Here is a 24082-nt window from a genome sequence, read left to right as displayed (position 1 = left end):
AACCTAGTTGGAAAATAGGTTATCTCAGTAATTTGTTGTTGTGCATTAGTTTTACCTTGTCAGTCTCCGTGGAAACAAAGGATTAGTAGCAAAAGAGCAAACTCTGCGTGCAAGGCAAGCTAAATCAAGCACACCTCATGGAGTCAGATATTTGAAAAGAGCAACATATTCTCAGTTCTAGGCTGCCTGACACAGCCTGAAGGGTTTTAAATAACTGTCTGCCTCATGAAAAATATTTAGAGTATCCTGGGGGACTCTATGAGATTGATGTTAGTGTTTTGGCATCTCATAATGTCTTCCAATAAGATAAGAGCTTGGCGGTTTCAGTGTGAATGTGATGTGTGTGCACTTCTTTGGCTTTTCTACTCCCTCCGCTTCCATACACATACACACCCAAGCTCACACAGAGTCTCTAACCCTTGACAAACATGCACAGACACACACATTAATATCACAGCACACATACACACCAGTGTCCCCAGTGAAAAGCAATCAGATAGAGTGACTGAGCAGCGGCAAGCACGGGTTTCTCTCTCTCTCTCCTCTCCCCAACTCAGGTCTGTCTAATGAGTGTGTGCAGTGTGAAGTAGCAGGAGCACGCACCATTTCCCTCTGTAATTATGTGACATGGTCCAAAAATCACGATGTATTCAGCTCTGCTTCACTTTTCCTAGTTAAATGTGACATTCATGCGGTCTTACAGCTCTCTACATCAAGTTTGGATGGTACACGTGGGCTTTATTTTTCAGTTTTTCAGTGTCTTTAGGGGTTTGTTTTTTCACAATTCAGTTTTGGATAGTATAGTAGAGGCTTCTTGGAAGGCAGTTAGTTGGTTCTTACCAAGAATTTGAGAAGGGGGTTCAAGCCAGGGGCAGCAGCGTAGAGGATCTGTGGAGATAGTCTCCAAGGAGACAGCGCTTGGCTTAAAGAGGAGAGGACTGGCCAGGAGGCTGATGCATGAGAAAAAGAAAAATGTAAAACCAAGAACAGAGAACTGGATAAATTATATACTCAAAACAAATCTGCCAGCTCGAGCCAGCTAAATAACAAATGCCAATCCAATATCAGCTCAGAGAGAGCTCTGGAACATTGGATTCCCATGTGGTGTCTGACTGAGTCTTGCATGGTTCTGAGACTTTATCAAGGGGCTGTTTGGGACTTCCTGTGCCAGTGTGAAGCACGAAGAGGAAGCTCCTTAATTCAATGTGTGTGGGTGCTTTTATAACTAATTATTTTGGCTTTCGTTTCACACCAAGTCATTCCATTGGAGCTTTGAAAAATTGAATTGCATTACATTTGATTAGATCAACCATTGGACTGATTTCAAACCAAATCTTGTGATGATCTTGGTGTGAAAATTTGTCCTCCAACCGCAACCCAAGCTACATGAGAGAAATGGATGCATTTTAATTTTTTTTTGGTCTTGGAGATTTATATTTTTATTTTTGCAACTGGCATGCTTGTGCATGCTCATATGAGGTGCACGCCTGCTGTTCGTATGATGAAGACCAATAGGGATAGAAAATAGAGAATTAAATGTAGAAAATAAACAAGTGCCACTCCTCTCTTTTTCCCGCTGGCCAATTACTCTGTATCTCTCCACCAGGGGGAGGCGTTCCTGTGCCTCCCTTGCCCATCCACTGGTATTACATAATGGCCGCCGGGGGCGCCCTCCTTCTCCTGGCGGTGGCCATCTTTGTCAGAGCCCTCTGTTGCTGCCGACAACACCTGGCCACCAAGAAGAGCCAGCTGTCAGTGGCCTATCACAGCTCCTCGCAGTGCTTCCAGTATTCTAACTGGTCCTCCAGTATGGCCACCCCAGGGGTGGAGCCAGTCCTGACAGTGAGGTTGGACAGCCGGGACCGACACCGTACCCTCTGCTGAAAAGAAGCACTTAGCTGCATTGTTTGGCAGAGCAGGATGCCCACTTGTGATGTCAGTGGCAGGATGTGTGTCGTGATGCTGCAAGATTGACAGAAAATCCACTCAACGAACCCCTCCCTCATTTAGTTTACAGTTGCAAGGGTGATGATTACACAGACACTGTCCTAAACTGCCAAGTGAAAAATTTGCAAAAAAAAACCCACTGTGCTCTCTCTCTCTAATGGATGTAGCTTTGGTTGCTGTTTTCTTCTTTGTTCCATTAAGGAGTTTGCTGTTGACATTTCACACTATGCTGCTCCTGATGAGAGGACTGAAGTCTGAGTAAGTTATTTATCTGAACAGCTTGTTTCGGACCATTGAGTTCCGTCTGGCTCCTCATAACCCCAACGGTCCTCCTGGAATGACCCCAGCATGGACATACACACAGACATGTGTGGGCTGGGAAGGGGAGGTGGGGGTGGTCGAGGTGGTTCCGCTGTGAGAGCCAGCCAGAGCTGCCAAACCACAGGCTAAAACAAGACCCCAGAGACATGAGGAGCTCTGCAGTGCCGAGAGAGAGAGAGAGGAGAAAACTGTTAGGCTGAGAGGCATTCGAATGTGCTAGCTGTGGAAATTATCTGGCAAGCCCCAGAACATAAAGCTCTTGGTATCTCTGTAAAAACAACATGAGATAGCTTTGATATGAGTTAGGCCTGTTGTACCAATAGTGAGGGTGTTGTAACGGAGGAGAAAAAAATCCTTCCCTTGTCCTTTTCAACAGAGCATGTGCACATTTAAAAAACAAAGGAATGCAAATCCATCATACTTAAAGTCCTACATCACAAATGGAGATAACCAGCTCATTTGATTGAACGTCTTGTCTTCTCCTGATAAAGGCATCAGTCAGTGATGGATGCAGCCGTCTTCAGTGTTTAGTGTTTCATCTTGATTCTCTGGCGTAATAAAGCACGTTGCTCCACTCCCATTTATGCTTCATACCACCCACTCCCGTTGTTCCCCATGTCTCTGAGCTGCCCAGATGAAAGCCATGCCGAGCCAAGTCTTGCTGTGTTTTCAGTGTGAATATGTGCTTGTTGTTTTTAGGGTTGTAAATAGACACAGCTGTCTGCCATCATCACTTCTTTCTTGATTAATACTCCTACAAATCCCACAATGCCATTGGACCAGCTGGAAGCCATAAGTGCAGTGTTTTGCTGTATATATGCACCCTTTGGGGAAATCTAAGACATTATCAAAACCAGAGTAGAGCACCAGCTATAGAGGGTTATTTCCTTAGTGCCATAAGACGCCAAACATAGCTAATGCACTTCCTACTGATATTTAACATGTCTGGGATCTGAAAGCTAATTTTATTGCGAACTGACTGAATTCTGACTGAGACAGACCAATTGGCACCAATTTCTCTCTCATCAGTCGGTACTGAGGTGGTGAGATGTGACATGAGCTCAGTTTAACACCCTGGATTGAATGAAATTGAGGTCTTCACTCTGTGGCTTAACAGGGCGTGCTTTCGTGATCTGTCACACCAGCAAAAATCCATCACTTACTAGCCCCACAGCTCAGCAGAATGCATGTCGATTTGTTGCCAAAATTTAGTAGCTGCACTTTTCTCTTCAGAGTAAAAAAAAAAAAAAAAAGTGTTTATTGGCACGCTCTCATTGTGTGCTTTTAAATCAACTTGGGGAGGAGGGATTGGACACCCTACTTGGTCCATCTCGACACCGTTAGGCTCCAAGCATCTAATAGTTGTAATTAGTTAATGGACAGATAACATTTATTAAGGCTGCGGTAAGCACTTTTCCCTCCCATCTACCGCACCTCCATCGCCCAATACTCTGCCGACTTCTGTTGCCCTTGAAACAGTATTAATAACGCCATTGGCTATCAAAGACCTCTAGATCTAGACGTGTGCCTTGCCAAGCAGTTACTCCCACTCCCGTATGCTTGCCAAGAGCAGGGAGCGCAAACACACACTCACACACATAGACACAAATGCACACAAACACACAAAAAAGTAAAGAGAAAACTCATCTAAGTATGAATACACTCGAGCTGTTGGGCTCAACTAAAGTGCTGCAGCCATTGCTAGTTTTGTCACACTTGTAATTTTCCAATTCAGACACTCGCATACATATCAATTTCCAGTTCACACCGCCTGGCAGTGCTGCAGGTTTCACAGAATGGAGAACAAAACTGTCACAAGCACTACTTAAATGTTGACATTTGTTGCCATTAGGTTGTTTTTTTTTGTTTGTTTGTTGTTTTTTTTGGATCATCTTATACACCACTCTTAAACTTGACAGTAATAGTGTCGATGATTTTAATGGTGATAATGATGGGTAATGTTAATTATCTGATGACATGTTTGCATCTTTCTTCACATGGAATGAACAGTCTTATACCATCAGTATGCTACGTGATGACTGTGTGTTTGACAGGAATGTATCATAATGATCTTTCTCTATTAATAAAGTCATATTTTTCTATTATACCAAGACTTGTGTGTGTGTATGGATGCCAAATCTGTAAATTGTTAGCACCAGTAAATATGAACTTATTTTCAATATGCAAAGGGTTAAGCCGAATCATCAATAAAGCAATCTGGAATTTGCATGATGCTTAAAGACGTCGTGTCCTGTGCTTCTCTCTAACAGTTAAGATACCCAATGATTTTGGAGATGGACGACTTTTCAGTGGCAGAAACCCACTAGGTGGAGGTAAGCTAAGAGGAACTCACATCTAACACCATTTCACAACACATTCATTAAACCTGATTTTGAAAAAATGATCTTTGATGAAATGCTCAGTCCCAAAATCTTTTATTAAGGCACAACTTGTCTGTCATCAATTCAACTTCATGTGTCTCTAATCTCACTTTCTATCAGGTTTACAATTCCCAGAGAGGAACACAGCATCACCATCATCTGAGCCTCCGGTGACCCGTGTCTCAGAGAAGGACAACTCATGGTTGTACACCCTGGACCCCATCCTGGTCACCATCATCGTCATGAGTTCCCTAGGCGTCCTGCTCGGTGCGGTCTGCGCCGGCCTCCTCCTGTACTGCACCTGTTCCTACAGCGGCCTGTCATCACGCTCCTCCACCACCCTGGAGAACTACAACTTCGAACTGTACGATGGTCTCAAGCACAAGGTCAAACTGAACCAACAGCGCTGCTGCACCGAGGCGTGAGGAGGTTGAGAGAGGAAACGCAAAAGAAGACAGAATGGAACCTCTCACTATTTTCTTCATTTCCTCCAGTTCACTTTAGTGTCAGTTTACTTCCTCAATGGTGCAGATCCCTGGACAACAAGAACGCCATTTTTTAGCTCAAATGAGTACTTGTTTCCTGTTTGGAAAACATGGCACAGTCCAGTGTTGGTAGTTTTTGAACCAATGAGAGAAAGACTGGGGTCACCCAGATGGATTGTTCCATTGCGGGGGTGTTAGGCCTCAAAAAATAAATATCTACACATATCAATTACAGATTCCTGCTCCACCAAAAGACAACTGTTTATAAATGCATCATAGATTTGTAAGAGGTCTAGTTTTGAAACTGGATACTGTAAGCTACACATACTGAGTCAGAACACATTGTGTTGGAAAGGTGGTAGGTTAGGAACGTGCTTAGAAAGCGTCTTTTTTGATCACATGTGAACACAGTGGCCTAGAACTTAGCTCCTTTGTGTGGCCCGTTGGCTTTTTTGTTCCGTCGTAGACTCTGCTACCTATCAGCCTCAGTTATCCTCTTCCTTCCTGACAGTCTGTGGTATTTTTAGTCACTGACGCCCCTCAAGTTTGTCTTTCTGCTTGGTCACCCTCTTTCTGTTTAATGTTTTGGTTCTGGCCTATTGCCAGTCTGTGATGGCAGATAGGTAGAAAAAGAGGCAAAGAAAGTGTATGTGTGTGTAGAGATGGGGAGGTAGGGGGGAATTTTAACCCATTCTTTTAATGACAGGGAGAGTTATTGTTAGATTTAGTTGTCAGAGACTGTTGTTACTGGTTCCTGTCGAAGAGAAGGTCATGTTTACATTGTGGTTAACGGTGAAAGGTCAAGGAGCTTTGGTCGGTGCAACCTATGGATTGCTGTTAAGGGCAGAGACTGAAAACCACTGGAGAAAGAGAAACAAAGAGAAAGCAAGAGAGACTATTACTGACAGAGCACTAAAATCCCCTGCCTCTCACAGGGGCGGTGTTCCCTCTGCGCTTTCGTGAGGACAAAAAACAAACGGGATCAAAAACAAGTGCACAGCCAGGGACAGTTCTTCTCAATCGACTGACTGTGTGCCCGGACACACAACAAGCCTTAAAAGCAAACTGTTCGCGGAAATGTTGAAAAGGAACGTTGAGGCGACACCAAGACAAGAGAGGAGGTGTCCATCTCTCTCTCTTTTTACACGTGGACCTCAAAAGCCATGATTTAAAGGACCTACCCCCCTAAAACACACACACACACACATCGCACCACCCCCACCTCAACCTGCTGGCTAATTGTGGCCTATTTTTTAAGTTGTTTTTTTTTTTTGTTGTTTTTTTTTTATGTCAGCTCTCGCACAGCAAGGCGGGCATACCTCGGGACGGTTTTGAACCAATCAGAAAGGGGTCTTGTCTTGCATGTTCTGAGAGGACTCATAAGCCATGAGAAGGAGAGGGTGAGAGGAAAAAGTCTCGTTATTCCCTCCCATGCACATACACACACACACACACACACACACACACACACACACGCTCATCTCGTCTACACACACTGACAGGATCCGCTTGTATATACAGATGTATATACAGAACGTTAACACACTCTCTCTCAGAATGACATGAACATACACGCTGAGAGGCACTCAAACCTAAAAATGAAGGGAATAGTGGCTGCTGCTGAGAAGCATGAGGTATATATTTGAGCCCTATGACTATGAAGTACAGAAACACACATGCATTTAACATTTCATCCAATTCACCCTCATCATATACACACACACACACACTCGCCCTCCTTCTCCTCTGAGGCCCGCATCTCTGGATCCCACTGACTCTCTTCAAAGTGCCTTGGAGCCTCGGGGATCCAGCTTGCCTTTGGAGCCGGTATCAGATACAGTAATTTGACACTGACAGTGACAGTGATAGCGCCCCTTCTGCCAGGGAGGACCAAACTCATAAAAGGACAGGATCCCCCCTTCGCACTGCTCGGACTGCTGTTGTTGTTGTTGTTTTAAAGGGGTCTTTGTACAGAAATGCTCTTTTTATTATTGTTATTATAATTATTGTTATGATTATTTAATAAAGGATTTATACCATACTAAAGAATAAGCTGGCCAAGATTTTCTTGCTGTGATGTGTTTAGAAAAGTTGTCAAAAAAAAACACAGAAGTTTGACTGATGCAAAGTTTTCTTAGCATTTTTGACATTCCTGTAATACTTGTGGACACAACTAAATACTTCCTGTCAAATTAACCAACAAAATCCATCTTAGACTCTTTCACTTTTAATTGCAAAAATAATACACACGGGGAATCACGCTCACACACAAATTCATGTTCTCCCTCTCACTTTCTGTCACATACACATACATACATAATGCTGTGTTGTCAGCCTGCTGCACTTGGCCTCTAATCTCCCCATGATGTCCCATTAGTCTGGACCTCTGGTGGCCCTCATTTAGGAGCTCCAACATCAAAGCTTTGAAGTGCCCGGCGTCTCAACCACACACACACACAAACACACACACACACACACAAAGTCATACAGTACACATGCAATTACTCTGCCTCTCTTTTATAAAGCGTGCTGCGTCTCCCACACACGGTTCCATTTATCCTCATAAGCTTTCCTCACCTAAATGCAAACGCTGTTAGCAAATGCAGCACAGGGTTTCAGATCCAGAATGCGATATCTTTCACTCTTCTGGGTCTTGTGGACGCCTGCAATAAAGCAGACTAAGTGGTCCACATTTTGTGCAAGGGGGTGGCAGGGGGGCTCATGATGCCTGTTAAAGTCATGACTAGACAGATAGAATGAGAGCGACAAAGTTAATGTTGCATTTCTCAGCTTATGTGCGCTCCCGAAATGTGTTTTTCCTTGCTGAAATAGATTGGCATCATAGCTTATTAACTTTGACAATATTTAACACAACTTTGAGTTGACATGAAATGGAGCCTGTAGCACAGGTACCACATTAGCAGCTATACAAAGCAGAACAACACGTGTTGTCGCTGCACAGTGGCAATGGCGGTGGCTGTTAGCATGCTCCGGTCCATGACATAGCGGGCCAATTACCGCCTCTGAAAAGACACAGACAATCCCCAGTCCGCCGGAGGACTGCGATGCCATCTGCTCACAGGTTTGATTGATCCCGGCAGAACAGTCACGACCACATCACACGAATGAACGCCGACAGGAAATTACCAAAGGAGCCAGATTGTCATTGTTCCATACCGCCTCTTGTTTTCACAACCAAATTATTCTTAATTTTTTTTTCCCTCTGAGTGTGTGTGTTACCCAAATGTTGTTTTTCTAGGTTTTTTATCAGTCTGTAATGGCACACTGCAGGGGCCCTTTCCTTTAGCCGTCAGATCAGAGAGTTCTTTTGCCTCTGAAGCCGAGGCGGCCTTCAAAGAAAAGGCTCTGGCGCCCTGTAAGTCGATAGGCCAGATTGCAGAGGGAGCCCATTTGATGGTCGCGCTACAGGAAGTGACTGAAACACACAGCTAATTAATCTGGGGATTATGTAATCAAGATGGAAGAGAGGGCAAACAGGCAGAACATTAGTCTTCACAGGTAGGGAGGAAACTTTGTTTGGTTTTATAATAAATAAATCACGTAGTATTTACTTTATATCCATACACAGATGCTTCTCATTGTGTCCTAGCAAGGTGAAGCCTGGCTGTATCTAGATACAACGGCTTTAACTGTTGTTAACTCTTGGAAATGGCTTGTGATGTAGTCATGCAGAATATTAATAGAGCAGAATTCTACCTTCCCAGGAGAAATTCAGAAATCGTAAATGCAAAATTCAAAAATCCTCCATATCCTCCTCCCTGCACCGTCAGTGACAGCCTGAAAAAGAGAACCACCTGGAGGCTAACCTCACATCTCTTTCAACAGCATCCAAAGGGCTGTCAGAAAACTGCAGCAGCGATGCATATATACATGCACATGCAGTGACTGACAGAGAATACTTACATTTTTAGATATGTTTCATGCACACACACACACACACTAACACACACACACACACCACCGCACACCCACATCCCAATGGTCTTCCTGGGAAGGGGGCCCAGATAATCTTGTCGGGCCTGCCAGCGGTTCAAAGCACCTATATGGGTCAGTGTGTGTGTGTGTGTGTGTGTGTGCGGGGGATGGAAGATTGAAAGGGCCTCTGTGGCAACTTGCCTGCCAATGACGGCAGACCCAGTGACAACAAATGCCAAAGTCTTATATAAACACCAGGCAGACCATCACTTTCCTTCCTCCGTGACATTATCATCTCCCCACCACCAGAGGATACTGCCTCTGAAAACAAATACAGGGAGGAAATGATTGGGATGAGAAAAGCTCTATTCACAGCTCCAAACTAGGCCAGTGTGCGTGTCATTGTGAAGCAGCACAGAGGAAATTAACTTGATAAAAAAAAAAAAAGATAGTGTGAGTGTGATTTGAGGCATTTTTTGTGGCCTGTTGACCAGGGAGCACATTTCTGATGGTCTGGCTTTAGTTTTGTTTTTGCTTGGATTCTAATCCCTGTAGACCGAAGCTGATGCTGGTATTGCTCATCAGCAATATTTGGGTGCAGAGCTCTGGATTTGATTTCCCAAAAGCACCTCAGCTCTGATATTTTCTCCGTCAGCAGATCTGAGGGCGTCATACCAAGACTCAAGCATTTCCTCATAACTGAATTTTTGTTGTGGGCACATGCGCAACGTGACCAGTGGATCCTAAGTGGTGGGCCACCTGTTCGCTCCACTTGAGGCTGGTGTGTTTACAGTCACGGTTGCCCTATATAGCCCGGGAAACTTGTTATCAAGCATGGTGGGAGGCTTCTCGCGATGGGTCCTAACCATCTGTCTGGAGTGTTTGTGGTTGGATTTGAGTGAAGGTGTTGCAGTTCAAGAGACAGATCAGAACTGCTTGAGAAATTCTGTATTGTAACAATCGCGCTGTTTCAAGTAATTGCTTTGGATTAAAGCAGCCACACTCACAGCTTATTAAGATAAATCTATGAACCTTTAAGGAGTTTGTAGACCTGTAAATAGTCTGACTTGAATATTTCATTAAAATTAATGGTATGTTTACTTTGCCCAAGGTAATCTCTTAAACCACTGATATGTTAAATTAGATATAAGCTCTGTTTTGGTATTAGGCTGATGTTGCTATCTATTTAGTGTTTCTACACACACAAATAGACCTTCCTAATAACTTGTTTCCATTTGGCAAGGATCCACTCTTAAACATCCAGTCCACCCAGCAGCAATTTAAAATGATATTAAGGAGCAGCGATCATTGTGTTAGAGCTCTAAAGATGAGGGAATAACTGATGATTTTTTTCAGTTTTTTCTCAAAACAGATCAAATAAGTTCTGGGCCTGCTGTGAAACCTTAATCAATATGAACTCTTGAACCTGAGAGAGAAAAAAGCTAAAAATGTAACTGTCAATCACAAGTTAAGTAAAGGAAAGCTGTTGGTGGAGCAATCATGCTTGACAGGTTGACAGCATTTGAACACTCTTGGACAAAACATTTTTAAAGCGTCTCTTCAGTGCTGGTACCGCAGACAATTCTTTACTCCAAATCTGTCAAAAAATTTCAACAGAGTTGAGTTGCCAACCCTGTTATTATTTGAACAAGCATGTCAATAATAGAATAGAAAAAACAAAGTTGTATTTCATGAAAAGTGGTAATCAATTAACGATGACAAAAGCTTTCAAGAATGCATCTGGGGCAAAATTCTGAAACAAGCAAATAAACAGCTGTGCTCATCATGATTCACTCTCACTGTCATTAAAGAAGAAGAAAGAATGAAAATAAGAAATAGAAAATCATCTGAATAATGCCTCAGTCTGTTGTGTAAGGCTTGTACCCCCATTTTAGTTGGTGGAGTAATTGAAATGGCCTTCTCATAACTTTCTCTTCAAATTAGGGCTCTTTCATTATGTATTCCATTGAGGCGATAATCAAATTCAATTGCACTTTGAGACCCATCTGTTCCAAAATAATTGACGATTCTACCCTTCAAAAAAAAAACAAAAAAAAAGAAAAACAACCTCCCGAGTCTGCTTGGCTCTGCACATAAATCTCCTCATCTGAATCAAATTAGCTTCACAAGTAACGTGTGTTTACGAAGCGGCTTTGTAAGAACACCCGCCACATTTCCTCTTTGATGAAGTTGGACGCTGCAGTATGATGTAGACAGAAAATACAGCAGTAAATAAAAAGGTAAAATGAAAAAGCACAGAAGGGTTTTTTTGCCCTTAAAAGCCTTATTACTCAAGTAATTTCAATTTGGTGCAACTTGCTATAATAAATGCCCTTAAGTGAAGTTATAAATATCAATGTTAGCTGGCAACTGAATACCAATCTGCAAGGGAAAAGGTTTATAATCATACATTTAGACATATAGTAGATACATCTCTTACAGCTGGAAAAAAAAACCCAATGACCTCATCCCATCCTTCATTTATTTATACACAACGCCGATTTCCATTATGGCATGAAATTGCAGCTGTCAGTCAGTGACTGTCTTGTTTTGTTGTTTTCCTTTTAACTCTGTTTTCCTGATTTGATCATAAGCAGTGTAAACCGTGAGGAAAAGTGTTGTGGCAGAGGGAGATTATGTGTCAGTAAGGCCAGTGTGGATATGAAGCCTCAAGAGGAGAGACCTCTGTGTTTGGTTAATGTGGGATGTAGCTCTGTGCTCTGTGTATATTCTCAATCCTCTGAGTGGGTTGCTGTTGATGGTATGGGTTATATTTTATGCCTTGTAGGAGGTAATGTGTGTGTGTGTGTGTGTGTGTGTGTGTGTGTGTGTGTGTGTGTGTGTGTGTGTGTGTGTGTGTGTGTGTGCGTGAATGTAATGTGGTGACATCCTTCTCTCTGTGATAGTTCTGTACCACGGCGCTCTGAGTAACTGCACCCAGGAGAAAGCGGATTTACAGCATCATTCAACTGTGCTGAGCTCCAGTTAAACATCATTCAAACCGCCAATTTAGCAATCTCTCTCTCTCTCTCTCTCTCTCTTTTCTTTTCTCTATCTCGCCCCACACACACACACACCAACAGACTGGAGGGCACACATTAATATTAATAATACCAATTTCCCCCGATCTTCGCTTATTTGCAAAGTTTCTTCTTACTTTTGATTTAAGAGAGGCGTTTGAATCTGTCGAATTGGTCATCGCGCGCTGTCCAGTTGGACATCGCGCGCTGTCAGCTGGGTGGCGCGCGCTGTCGAATTAACATCGCGCGATGTCCACTGAGCGGCAGCGCAGGATGACTGGGTAGGTGGTGCACGGTTTGCGTACTGGGTGCCTGGTAACTGGATAGGTGTTGCACGGTTTGGGTAGGGTTTTGAATGAAAGGGCTCTCCATACTTCTTCATAACACCACACAGGCTCCTGCTGAATGATGTCACAGAGGTAGATTCATGGAACATTTGCAGTAGGTGTTTGGAGATTTATCTCTGCGCATTCCTCTCATTTTTCTGTGCAGTATTGTTCTTCACTTGAATTATTATATCGCACAAGTGAATCTCACAGCTGCACGAGCTTGAAATCACCGTGCTCTCACAAGCTTTCACACTCTGAAATATTCATACAGTGATTCGAGAGAGTAGGCAGTAAAAAAAAGGAGAAAACACATTGTATACAAATGTAATAATTGTTCTGCATATAACCGAGCAGCAAGGAGGAAAGGGGCCTGCTCAATTTGCTTATCAGTCCCTCTCGAGCTACAGTTTGGGCCCTTTGAGACATAACAGCATCAGGCCACTGGGGCACAAGCAGGGAGTCAAGTAAACACATCATAGTAGAATAAGCAAGCTATACAAAAGGCCTTCCTCCCATGACCAAGGCCACACACAAAGACATAGCACTGCAGTTTTCATATATACACTGAGAAGAATAACAAACAAGCAGCCCAATCCACTGAAAAATAGCACTGCAAATATCAAATCAATATCCCGTCTTTATTTTTGAAACTGTTTGGACTTGGCGTCATCATGGGATTATTTGCAACTGTAATAATTCTCAGAGGATGGAACCAGGGGACCGCGCACCACCTGCCCTCTCCTCTGAACACACCTGGAGAGGGAAAACAACAAGAGTGGGCAGATGAGTGGGTGGATGCAGTCTGGGTGTGTAAAATTACCGCTGTGAGGATGTGTGTATTTTTGTTTACATGAACGGACCTGCGTGTGTGCTTGTTTTACAGTAAGTGTGTATGTGTGTGTGTGCATGCACAGGTTTAGCTCCCAATTGTCCTCCCACCCAAGCCACTCTGAGTTTTTTTGGTTAGAGGCCTATCTCTTTCACCTTTAGTTGTTATGGAAACAAGAGCGGCTATAGGAACAGCATTAGCATGGGTGTTGTATGTTAGCCCCAGAGAGCATGGCATGCTAAACAGAGCAAGTTCACCAGGTCAAACTATAATATATCTCTCTCAGTACCTTCCCAAAGAATGAGAAGTGCTTCCATACTTGTGTGCCTCTGTATTGAGTGGATTGCCTCCCAGATTTATATAGAAGTGAAAATATAAAAGGTTTTGCAAATTATGCGCATATAAATTCAATTCTGCAGTGCTTCTCACCTGTATTTTCCAGCCATTTGTGTCCAAAATATGATTTTTTTGAACTTCATATTTTCCCCTGCACACGCGTCGGAGAGAATGTGAGACTTCCTGCTGCACCGTCTTGTCCCCTGCTAAGTTTCGACTGGTGACACTGTCAAAACTGTATCCGCTAAAAAACAGCTCCTGTAACTTATGAATATGAAATCATATGCTGTGTGTGTCTGTGTGGTATATACAATATATATATCTGTGCATGTTTCTTATTGCATTTCCGTGTTTCCTCCCCTCCCTCCAGCCACCCTAGATGCATGACAACATCTGGTGCTGGCAAGGTAGCCTTTGACACAAAACACACACCCACTACTGGCACTGCAATGTGTCTGAGAGCATCAGTTCTTCATCAGCAAGAAGATGCTTCCAGTATTCCCACGACCCCCAACCATATAAATAACCCGCCCCCGCTTGACACTAGTGAGAGTCCTTGTCTCCAGATGCTCTGCCTGCCTTGCATCTACCCTCAAGGCCTCCTCCTCCCCCTCCTCCCCTTCCATAACCACACCACAGCCTGGAGGAGAGCAACACTACCTGCATACAATCAGCACATGCACATATTGTATACACACACACACACAGGCCAAGGCATGCACGTAGCTGTGATGGATGGCCTTCCCCTCTCTGTAATGCACAAAAGCATTATCCGTCACCCTCCAGCCCAGAGGAAAGAGATGCTCTTTTAAAATTGACACTCCGCTCCCTGGCAGCCTCCCTGCCAATCTGCATGGAAGTCGGCCCGACTGCGAAGGTACTCGTGCAGGAAGGTGCCCCCTCCTCCTCCTAATTCTTCTTGGGTGGGGGATCATAGCAGCACTTACAGTTCATTTAATACTTCCCACGTCATACTTAATCATTCAAAGCAGGAATAAATCAGGCAAAATGTGCATTTATGTCTCATGGCAAGGCTTTGTGTATTTTGGGAATATTCTGTTATTACATGTGTTGATAATATGAATGTGCACATCTGATCAAGGTCAAATCCTGAAATAAAAAGGTGAAGTTTACTCCACATGGACCATTGAGAAAACGCCAGGCAGGCTTTAAAAATAAGTTTGTTGTTGTCTTTCTGGTTGTACTTGTGTTTTCCTAATTATTTTGGACTCAGGTCTCCTACATAGGAGCCAATTTATTTTATGGTTCCAGCTCATTTTGTGATATCTGATTTCTCATTAGTAAGATAAATATTTTCATTAATTCTTATCTCCAATATTTAGTCTAATTTCTCTTTGTGGTCAGCAAGTTGCCATTAGCCAAGATCCTAATAAAGAACAAGATTATCTTGGAGAGAAAAAAATTACCTCTTGTTGCTATTTCACACACTAAACATACAGTTTATTCCTTGTTTTTGTATTCTCTGTTGCAGTTATTTTGCACATTCTGCATATTTGTATATATAAGCATATGTTGTATGTTCCCACTGAATATTGTCTACAGTCAAATCAGCTGCTCCTGTGCAATCAGTGGCACCTGATGACGCTACAAAAGGCCCTTCCCCCATCTCTCTCTCTCTCAGCCAGCAGACTCAGCAGAGGTTCGTTGACTGGCATTTTTGGGTTTCCTTCACATTATGATGTTACATGTTGGGCTTTTACAATACAGAATTGCTATTTTTTTATTATACACCAAGGGTTGAGAAGGATCATGTTTTGTTGCCTTTCTTGCTACAGAGTGGCATAAATTATCTTGGGCATTACAGGTAAACCCTCTAAAAAAAGTTGTTGTTTTTTTTGGTTTGAGGTAATCCTGAGTGGAAAAATGTGTGCAGTTTTTAAAGTTGTGTGGATATTGGTGTACCTCAGAGGAGGTGGTTAGGCATAAGGTAGTTTCTGGTTAGGTAGTGATGGACTGAACTTTGTGTGTGTGGTGTTTAGCACTATTTGTGATGAGAGAGCATTATGTTTTGCTTCTATGTGTAGTTAAATGCGACTTTGTTCAGCAGAGGTGGGTAGACTAACCAAAAACTGTACCCAATTAAAATTTACTTTATAGACTGTAATACACACTCAAGCAGAAGTAAAAGCAAACACCAAAATAGCTACTTGAGTCTGACAATATAAATAATAAAAATGTTAATGACAAATAATTAAAAAAAAACACTTAAAATGTACTATTGAAAAAGAAAAACAGAGCTTCTTTGAGGTGAAGGTGAGGACTCTTGATCAGCTTAAACAGTTGAGTCACCTTGAAAAGCTGCATACCTGAGGCTGTTGCTTCCCATTTAATTGAACAAAAGTAGAGAAAGATGCAGTGCAAAGTGCAACCTCAGAGAGTTTGTTTCTTTTCTAAGAAACCTGAACATATTGTGGCAGATTGTCCTATGTTGAGTAAGAAGCAGAAAAATGCTAAGCCCGGGGCACTGGTGAAAACTGTGTGTAGCTCCAATACATTACAACTCCACTATGATGAGGAGGACCTGGCCTCAACACACTGTCCATCATGAGGTGTTCTTTTAGTCTACCTTTCAAAATTAGAATGAGAAAATAGACAAAAAAATAATTCAGTCCCTTTTATTATACATATTTATAAATACAAGAAAAAAGTAAACAAATAGAACAAATTTTGGCTTTGGTTTTGTGAGTTATTTCATTGTTTCAGGCTCATTAGTCATCATCCAGACAAGGAAAAGTGACAAAAGATAAATCAAGGTATTTCTTGGCAAGCTGGGGAGTTTCAACAAGGGAAGGACTTGGAGGCAGAGGCTTTGAATCAGCAGGTGAAGGACTTGGAGGCAGAGGAATATCACAAGCTATTATGTTGAGAGGCTTGGACATCAAACAGGCCACTTCATCATCCAGAGAAGGAAAGCCAATGTTTCTCAAATCTGGGTACTTCTTGTCTGGAGTGTGCACCATGTGAAGTGCAGTGGCAGGCTTTGGCACCGTTTCAGTGTCCACATCAAGAAAAGGAAACCCGGTCAAACCCAGGTGCTTCTTCTCAGGAGTGTACACATGAGGTGCAGCATCAGCAGGTGGAGGACTTGGAGGCAGTGGAATCTCATGAGGCAACAGTTTGTGACACTTTGGTTCAATGTCATCATCCAGAGAAGGGAACCTAATGCAAGACAAATCTGGGTACTTCTTCTCAGGAGTGTGTGCTATGTGAAGCACAGCATCAGTAGGTGGAGGACTTGGAGGCAGTGGAATCTCATGAGGCAACAGTTTGTGACACTTTGGTTCAATGTCATCATCCAGAGAAGGAAACCTAATGCAAGACAAATCTGGGTACCTCTTCTCAGGAGTGTGTGCTATGTGAAGCACAGCATCAGTAGGTGGAGGACTTGGAGGCAGTGGAACATCGTGAGGCAACAGGCTGGGACGCTGTAGTTCATCGTCATCATCCAGAGAGGGAAACCCAATGCAAGACAAATCTGGGTACCTCTTCTCAGGAGTGTGTGCTATGTGAAGCACAGCATCAGTAGGTGGAGGACTTAGAGGCAGTGGAACCTCGTGAGGCAACAGGCTGGGACGCTGTAGTTCATCTTCATCATCCAGAGAGGGAAACCCAATGCAAGACAAATCTGGGTATTTCTCATAAAAGTGTGCCACATGGAATGCAGTGTCAGCAGGTGGAGGACTTGGAGGAAGAGGAATCTCGTGAGGCAGCAGTTTAGGAGGCTTTGGCATCAAACAGGCCACTTCATCATCTAGAGAAGAAAACCCTATGTTTTTCAAATGTGGGTACTTCTTCTCAGGAGTGAGTACCATGTGAAGCATAGCATCAGCAGGTGGAGGACTTGAAGGCAGTGGAACCTCATGAGGCAACAGGCTGGGATGCTTTAGTTCATCATCCTTAGCCAGAGAATGAAACCCGATGTAAGATAAATCTGGGTACTTCTTCTCGTTAAAGTGTCCCACATGGAATGCAGCATCAGCAGGTGGAGGACTTGGAGGAAGAGGAACCTCATGAGGCAGCAGGTTAGGAGGCTTTGTCATCAAACAGGCCACTTCATCATCCAAAGAAGGAAACCCTATGTTTTTCAAATCAGGGTACTTCTTCTCAGGGGTGAGCGCCATGTGAAGTGCAGCATCAGTAGGTGGAGGACTTGGAGGCAGTGGAACCTCATGAGGCAACAGGTTGGGATGCTTTGGTTCAATGTCATCATCCAGAGAAGGAAACCTAATGTAAGACAAATCTGGGTACTTCTTCTCAGGAGTGTGCACTATGTCAGCAGGTGATGGACTTGGAGGCAGAGGGACCTCACAAGGCATCAGGCTGCGAGGCTTAGACATAAAAAAGGCCACTTCATCATCCAGAGAAGGAAACCCCATGTTTGACAAATCTGGATACTTCTTCTCCATTGTCTGTGGAGGTGGCGGACTTGGAGGCAAATGGACCTCATGGGGCAGTGGGCAGACATTTGCAAGTGCTGCATCCTGCAGAGACAGAAAGATTTTTTTTTAATTGAAGTACATTTTTCAACTTATTTGACATAGGTACAGGAAGTTAGAGGTGGTTTCTGGACAGCCATGCCTGTGTTGCTGCTCTTGGCCATGTTGCAGACTTATTCAGGTCTGCTGGTCCTCTGCTTTCTGGCAGTGGAACCTCCTCAGCATGAAAGAAAACAGAGTAGTAGTATTTTCTTGGGGGAAGTGGTGTAGGGGCTGCCCCTTGAAAGCTGCACACTCTGCAAAAATGGTGTCAGCAGTTGATTACAATGCAAAAAAGATAACAAGGGGCTCATTAGTAGTAGAGTATTTAATGCATTTTATTAAATGGGTAATGTTAAATGCTGAGCCACAGTAAGTATATCACATGTAGCACATTAAAACATGTATATTGTAACTTATACGTGAAGTTATTTGAAGTCAAATACAAGACTTACCTGTCAGTTTTGTGATAAGGACCTGCACTAAAGTGCATTTTACTGACATGTGATCCATAGGCCCCTTGTTGTTGTTGGGACTCTACAAAACTGTTCATGTGATGGCTGTTCACCTAAGAAAAAGTGATATTTTGTTATTAATTTGTTCATTGAGAATGCTGTCAAACTCATCATTTACTGTTCAGAAAATTGAAACAAAGACAACATTAACTCACCTTTCTCTGAGCCTTCAGTAGGCTTGGGTCAGACCAAAGACCCATGGTGGATTTGGTTTGACAGTCTGTCAAATTACTTTTGCAATCTGTGTTGCAATCAAGGTACAATTTTCATAAAATACTGTGCAAAATACTGTGTTTCGTTAAATTATCGATGTTCTGAGTAAAGTTCAAGGTAACAATGTTTCTGTGTCTGTCCAGATGCTGTGCATTGAGGAGAGTGACTGCAGAATCCTCCTGGCTCCAGAATACAATGTGTTCCAGAATACAGCGATGAGTTTGACTTCATGTTGCTCCCACAATTATATTAAACATTGAAGTTCATATAATAATAAAAGTTAGTGAGAAATAGTAATGATAAATAACTTTCACTCTGCAGTGCAATTTAATTTTCTTTAATAGCCCTTACAATATTAAATACAACATAACCACACATCATTGCCACAAATCAAGGCCCTAAAAATAATGCTATAACACCACATTTAATGTAGCTTCGGCAAAAAACAAAACATTTTAAGCTTTATTATGGTCTTTTTTGCTGCAAGACTGTTGTATTGTAATGTTAATGTAATGTAATTGTATTGTAACTTTCAAGTGTCCTATGTTCACTCCCTGTAAACTGACATTTTTACAGATAAAATACATACAAAATACTTTATATTAAATTTGAATATACTGTGTACTGTATATTGAATATTTGTAAGTAAAACTGGAAATGTTTTCTTTTTCTAGCTTTCAAATATCAGTTTTGCATGTGTAAGATGATTTGGTTTCATCCCTTAAAATTGCTTATTCCGCTTAAAACTCCACTTGATATTTATATGACAATAGTCATAACTGCCTACAATAGTGTATATTACCTCTTTTTGGTGGAGCTGACTCCAGGGACTTAACATACCCAACATGCATTTTCATTTACCTATCTCACATACTGAGAGTGAGGTGGCAGTTTAGTGGTTTTATCAACAGACCTGTGATGTCCAGAAGCGGCAACGGTCATGTTTAAAGTCACTTCAGCTCACTCTGGGGTTTGTGGATTTGGCAGGACTTGCACTTAAGTATCTGAAGGTCAAACACATCAACCTGCAGCAGGCCGGAGCTGGATTCACTCATCAAAGCCTCCATAGTGTCAACTCCCACACCAACAAATCTGCGACTGGAAGGACGGGACGACAGGAGACTTTTTAAATCGTGCTGTGGAGGTTGTATCATCACAAAATACGTCTGTATCTAATGTCTGAAATTAGTACATTTTAGTACCAATTCTCCTTTTTAAAAAGGGATTTTAATAAATAGTTATTCAGGCAAATAAATAATTATGAAACTTGCATCAAGTCCATGAGTTTTTAGAAAACATCCTTCTCATTGAAATGGGCAAAAGGCCATCTTTTATTCTATGCAGGAGTTGAGTATAGGGGAAGGTGCTGCCAGTTGTCCAGTCCATAAAACACAGACCTTATTCTGTTTCAAAAACTATCATCTCTGGTACAGCATATCACTCACCTTAAAGTGCCTCTTTTCAAGTTCATACTTCATTCTACTGTTCATCATAAAGTTTTGCCCTCAAGTCTGAGCACATAAGCTACACAATAACCCACATTTATCAATCTGCATCTCAGGGAGTCACAGGTCAAGTTTTGATGTGGCACTGCCCCTAGTGACCAAACCAGAATATTGTAAGTGCCACTCAGGATGTAATACACTGTTTATATAGGGGATTTTAACAGGTTTGGCAAGTAATTCATTGCTTTTACACAGTATAATGAGGGTTTTCAGCTCAAAAGGCCAAATTCACAGTTAACATTTTAAATGTGTGTGTGTGTATGTGTGGAGTACAGGAGAAAGGTGCTGCTAGTATTCCAGTCCATCGTGCCTGAAGTGTGTAGATAGGTTAGTTTGGTGCTCTGTGTTTTCTCTAACAATACCTCTCCTCTTCAGCCTATCTGCCTTTGTATCTGTGACAGATTCGCCCACACATTGACGGCACAGGGGTGTCAATCTGGTTTCTCTAGCCTGCGTTATCTTGCACACACACACACACACACACACACACACACACACACACACACACACACACACACACACACACACACACACACTCTCTCTCTCTCTCTCTCTCTTCTCTGTCTTCCTCTACCACTTCTCACTCACCTTCTGGCTTCCAAGTGCCCCTTTCCCCTTTGCTACTCTATCTGTCGACGTAGAGGACTGTGGCGAGGGTGCAGTTCAGTAGCAGTGGAGGGAGCCCTTTGTGTTTGTCAAGAGCAGTTTGGCAGGAGATCTTATCCCCCCGCGCTGTTCTCTTCACAGCAGGAAAAGGTGGCTGAACTGCTTTCAGTGGGCTGCTAGTGTCAGACAGTTCAAGCTCAAACTCAGAGATACAATGTCAAGCTCAGTAGGCCAAGTGCAAAGTCTTTCCAAGTGGAAAGCTCTTTCAAACATCTCTTAACCTGGAGGTCATCGACCCTGTGTGTTGAGAAGCTAGTCACCCGTTTAAAAGCCTTGGGTTACATTCATAAAATCTCAAAAAATGAGAGCATCTTTTCCCTTCACAGAAAACCTGGTAGCTGAGCGTACCTTAACTCAGCACGAAAATTGTAGGTGGTCAATTTTCTCACTCAAGCAAGCATACAAGTACAACAATGATGAAACAGGTTGAAAACCCTGAATGGACAATTCCTTTTCCGCCGCAGACAGAGAGTATGGGTCAAAGGAAGAGTCTAGACCAGCTGTCTAAAACAAGAACTTGGCACTTGTTTTTTTCCAGGAAATTCTGAATGGGATTTTAACTGTGGGTTGGCTGTGCCAGATAAGCCTCCCCTCAAAAACTGGGTGAAGTCATGGCCTGAATATAGATGGTTGAATGTCATGTAGTATCTCATTTTCAAAGATCCAAATTACATAAGAGCTCTCTTTATTTATCCTCACTGAATATGAATTCATGTTGTACCCCTAGAAAAAATATTACTTTGAAATGTAAGCTGGTGCAAATTCAGTGCCTTGCTCAACAGCATTCATGCTTGCCAGCCCAACTCTTCTTTATGAACAGCCTGTCTACACACTTGATTGCTGTTCCCTCCACACAATAGATCATGGGTGATTTGTGAGTATTAAAGGTAGCAAAGGTCATCAGCTAGTAAGCCTGTGGTAAGAAGTGAATTCACAAAGCCCAATCCTTCAGTGAATACTACATTCAGCAGAACCGAAAGCTTTATTGATCGGCCTTACTACTAATGAGATTGGATGTAGAATTCCAAACACCACCAACATTCTTTTCTCACTAAATCATGGGATTAGATTGGCATACACATCCGTCTTATCCCCGCCTGTTAATATCCATATGTGTCAGGCAGCCTCCAGAGAACAAAGAAAGCGTAAAGGAGAATGAGAGAAAGGTGGGATTGAATACAAGAAAAGACACACCTAACGGACTTATAGGGCTCCAGCTGAGGCTGTATGCTTGTGGTAGGGTCGCTCACAAAAGGGGAGAGAGATGAGGGCTGTGATGGGCAGGCCATCACATCCACTGGGGGACAAAAGAGCGGGGTGACAACCAGCCGATGGACAGAAGGTCCATTTCCACTCACACAAAGGAACCGGGGAGATGAAGCAGATTAGCAGCTCTTTATGCCCATTGTGAAGGCTCTAAATGATAAGATTTACCCCTTTTTCCATCCCTGCCTGTGTGCTGTGTGTGCGCGCATGTGTGTGTGGAGGCTCACACAAAACATCACAAGCTCAGTTTCTTATGCACACACTCCATCAGGATATGCTTTCCCTTTTTTCTTCTTTCACATTCAGGTACATACACACATACTTTTCTTCTGAAGAGTCTTTTATTTATCCTCACTGGGGGAGAGAGATGCGACAGCTGGCTTTTGAGTCACTTCACTTCTTTTTTTACTAAACCCTGAATGTACACTTTGATGGGAAAAGCTCTTAACTTAAACCCCCTCGTCACTGAGAGACGATGTTCTTTATATGTGCCTTTGACTTGAAAATTACTCTTTTCAGTGGAAGAGGCACACATTGCTATAATGCCTTTTATCACACATTCACTGGCTTTAATACAGGAGTAAAATTATACACCATTAGCAATTAATAACATGCCATTATGTTACATTGTTATTATGTTCCATCTCCTGGAGTAGTTTTTTCCTCACCACCTGTGTGTATTGTCATAGTGGTTTTATGAACTATTGTTCATACATCAGCCTGTTGTCTACAGTGGTTTTCTTTGATCATGCCTTTGTATTTAGTGCCATCTACTGGTCAGATTTTAACATTGCAAGCTCTCATTTTACCTTATTTCATACAGTTACTTGTATAAAATACATTGTATCAGTCAAAGATATGCCTGGGTTGACGCTTGGTTTATGATGTAAATGTCATTTAAATTGAAAATATGTGACACAGTGTTGGAAGTGATAGAAATTGGCTTGATAAGGTTCAAGGCTTTTTATTTGTCATATAGGCATAAAATACATTCTGTAAATAATGGCAGTGAAATGCTGTCTGTTGTGGCTCGGCCCACCATACAAGATAATAATATCAAAAGGACTAGAGACAAATAAATAAATAATGAAAGCAGAAATGAACAAAAGGACACACGCAAAAACAAGAAAAAAAGCAGTATCAAGCAGTATCAACTTGAAGTAGTAAGGCTTGAGATGTTTTGAAGTTTTCTTTGAAGGATTTTTTAAGGTACACAGATCAAGGTGCATGAATTTCTGCAAATATTGTCATTAAAGAGAGTCTGTGCAATTGTGCAGAGCACAACTATAAAGTTACATAAGACCATATTGGGCTCAGCAATGCTCTTTTTCATTGAATTGCTAATTGATTGAATTTAATTTTCATTGGTTGAATATAACTAATTACATTTACTTAAGTACTGTATTTAAATACTATTCTGAGATACTTGTAATACACTCCTTTTTGTTGCTGCATTTCCTCTTTACAGTACTTCATATTTCTGCCCATTAAGAGGGAAATACTGTAGGCCTTCTTACTTCTCTCCACTACATTTATCTGGCAGGTACTACTTAGGCCCTCTTTTCAGATTAAAAATTTAATGCAAAACATATGATCACCAAGTCAAATATGAAGCATTGTTATCGATTAAACTACCCAACAGTACATAAAGTAGTTTGACAACATTAAAATGTCGCTTACATGTTAATGCATCAGTAAAAAGGAGCCATTTTGTGCAAAGAGTATTTTCATTTTACTTGACCCTTTATTAAGTACATTTTGCTGATAACATTTACGTATTTTTTTTTAATTTTGAAATTTTCCTCTTTCTTTTTACATGTGTTCTGTGCCCATATTG

General features: G+C 42.2%; 2 protein-coding genes across 4 annotated transcripts in view; one reads left to right on the top strand and one right to left on the bottom strand.

Moving 5' to 3' along the window:
* The window catches only part of nrp2a (neuropilin 2a), a 60672-nt gene extending 53533 nt beyond the window's left edge, over window positions 1-7139 (top strand). For 2 of the 3 annotated variants that reach the window (XM_042404829.1, XM_042404828.1), the window contains exons 17-18: window positions 4539-4601; window positions 4770-7139. In XM_042404829.1, coding sequence (XP_042260763.1) covers window positions 4539-4601; window positions 4770-5074 — 368 coding nt within the window. In that variant the 3' untranslated portion in view covers window positions 5075-7139. Of the gene's footprint in view, window positions 1-1606; window positions 2083-4538; window positions 4602-4769 lie in introns of those variants that run through there. The other variant, XM_042404831.1, reaches the window with a different exon arrangement.
* A 9174-nt stretch (window positions 7140-16313) lies between these two features.
* Window positions 16314-19308, bottom strand: LOC121892433 (histone-lysine N-methyltransferase 2D-like). The gene is made up of 4 exons (XM_042405469.1): window positions 18751-19308; window positions 18536-18648; window positions 18184-18337; window positions 16314-18086 (listed from the first exon to the last, which is right to left on the bottom strand). Exons 1-4 carry the CDS (start codon window positions 18793-18795, stop codon window positions 16314-16316), a joined length of 2085 nt encoding a protein of 694 aa, XP_042261403.1. The 5' UTR covers window positions 18796-19308.
* Between the last annotated feature and the right edge of the window lie 4774 nt (window positions 19309-24082).

Source organism: Thunnus maccoyii, chromosome 24 (genome assembly GCF_910596095.1).
Source record: "Thunnus maccoyii chromosome 24, fThuMac1.1, whole genome shotgun sequence".
In the NCBI taxonomy this organism is placed as follows: Eukaryota; Metazoa; Chordata; class Actinopteri; order Scombriformes; family Scombridae; genus Thunnus; species Thunnus maccoyii.
This window is presented reverse-complemented; position numbering and strand designations above follow the sequence as displayed.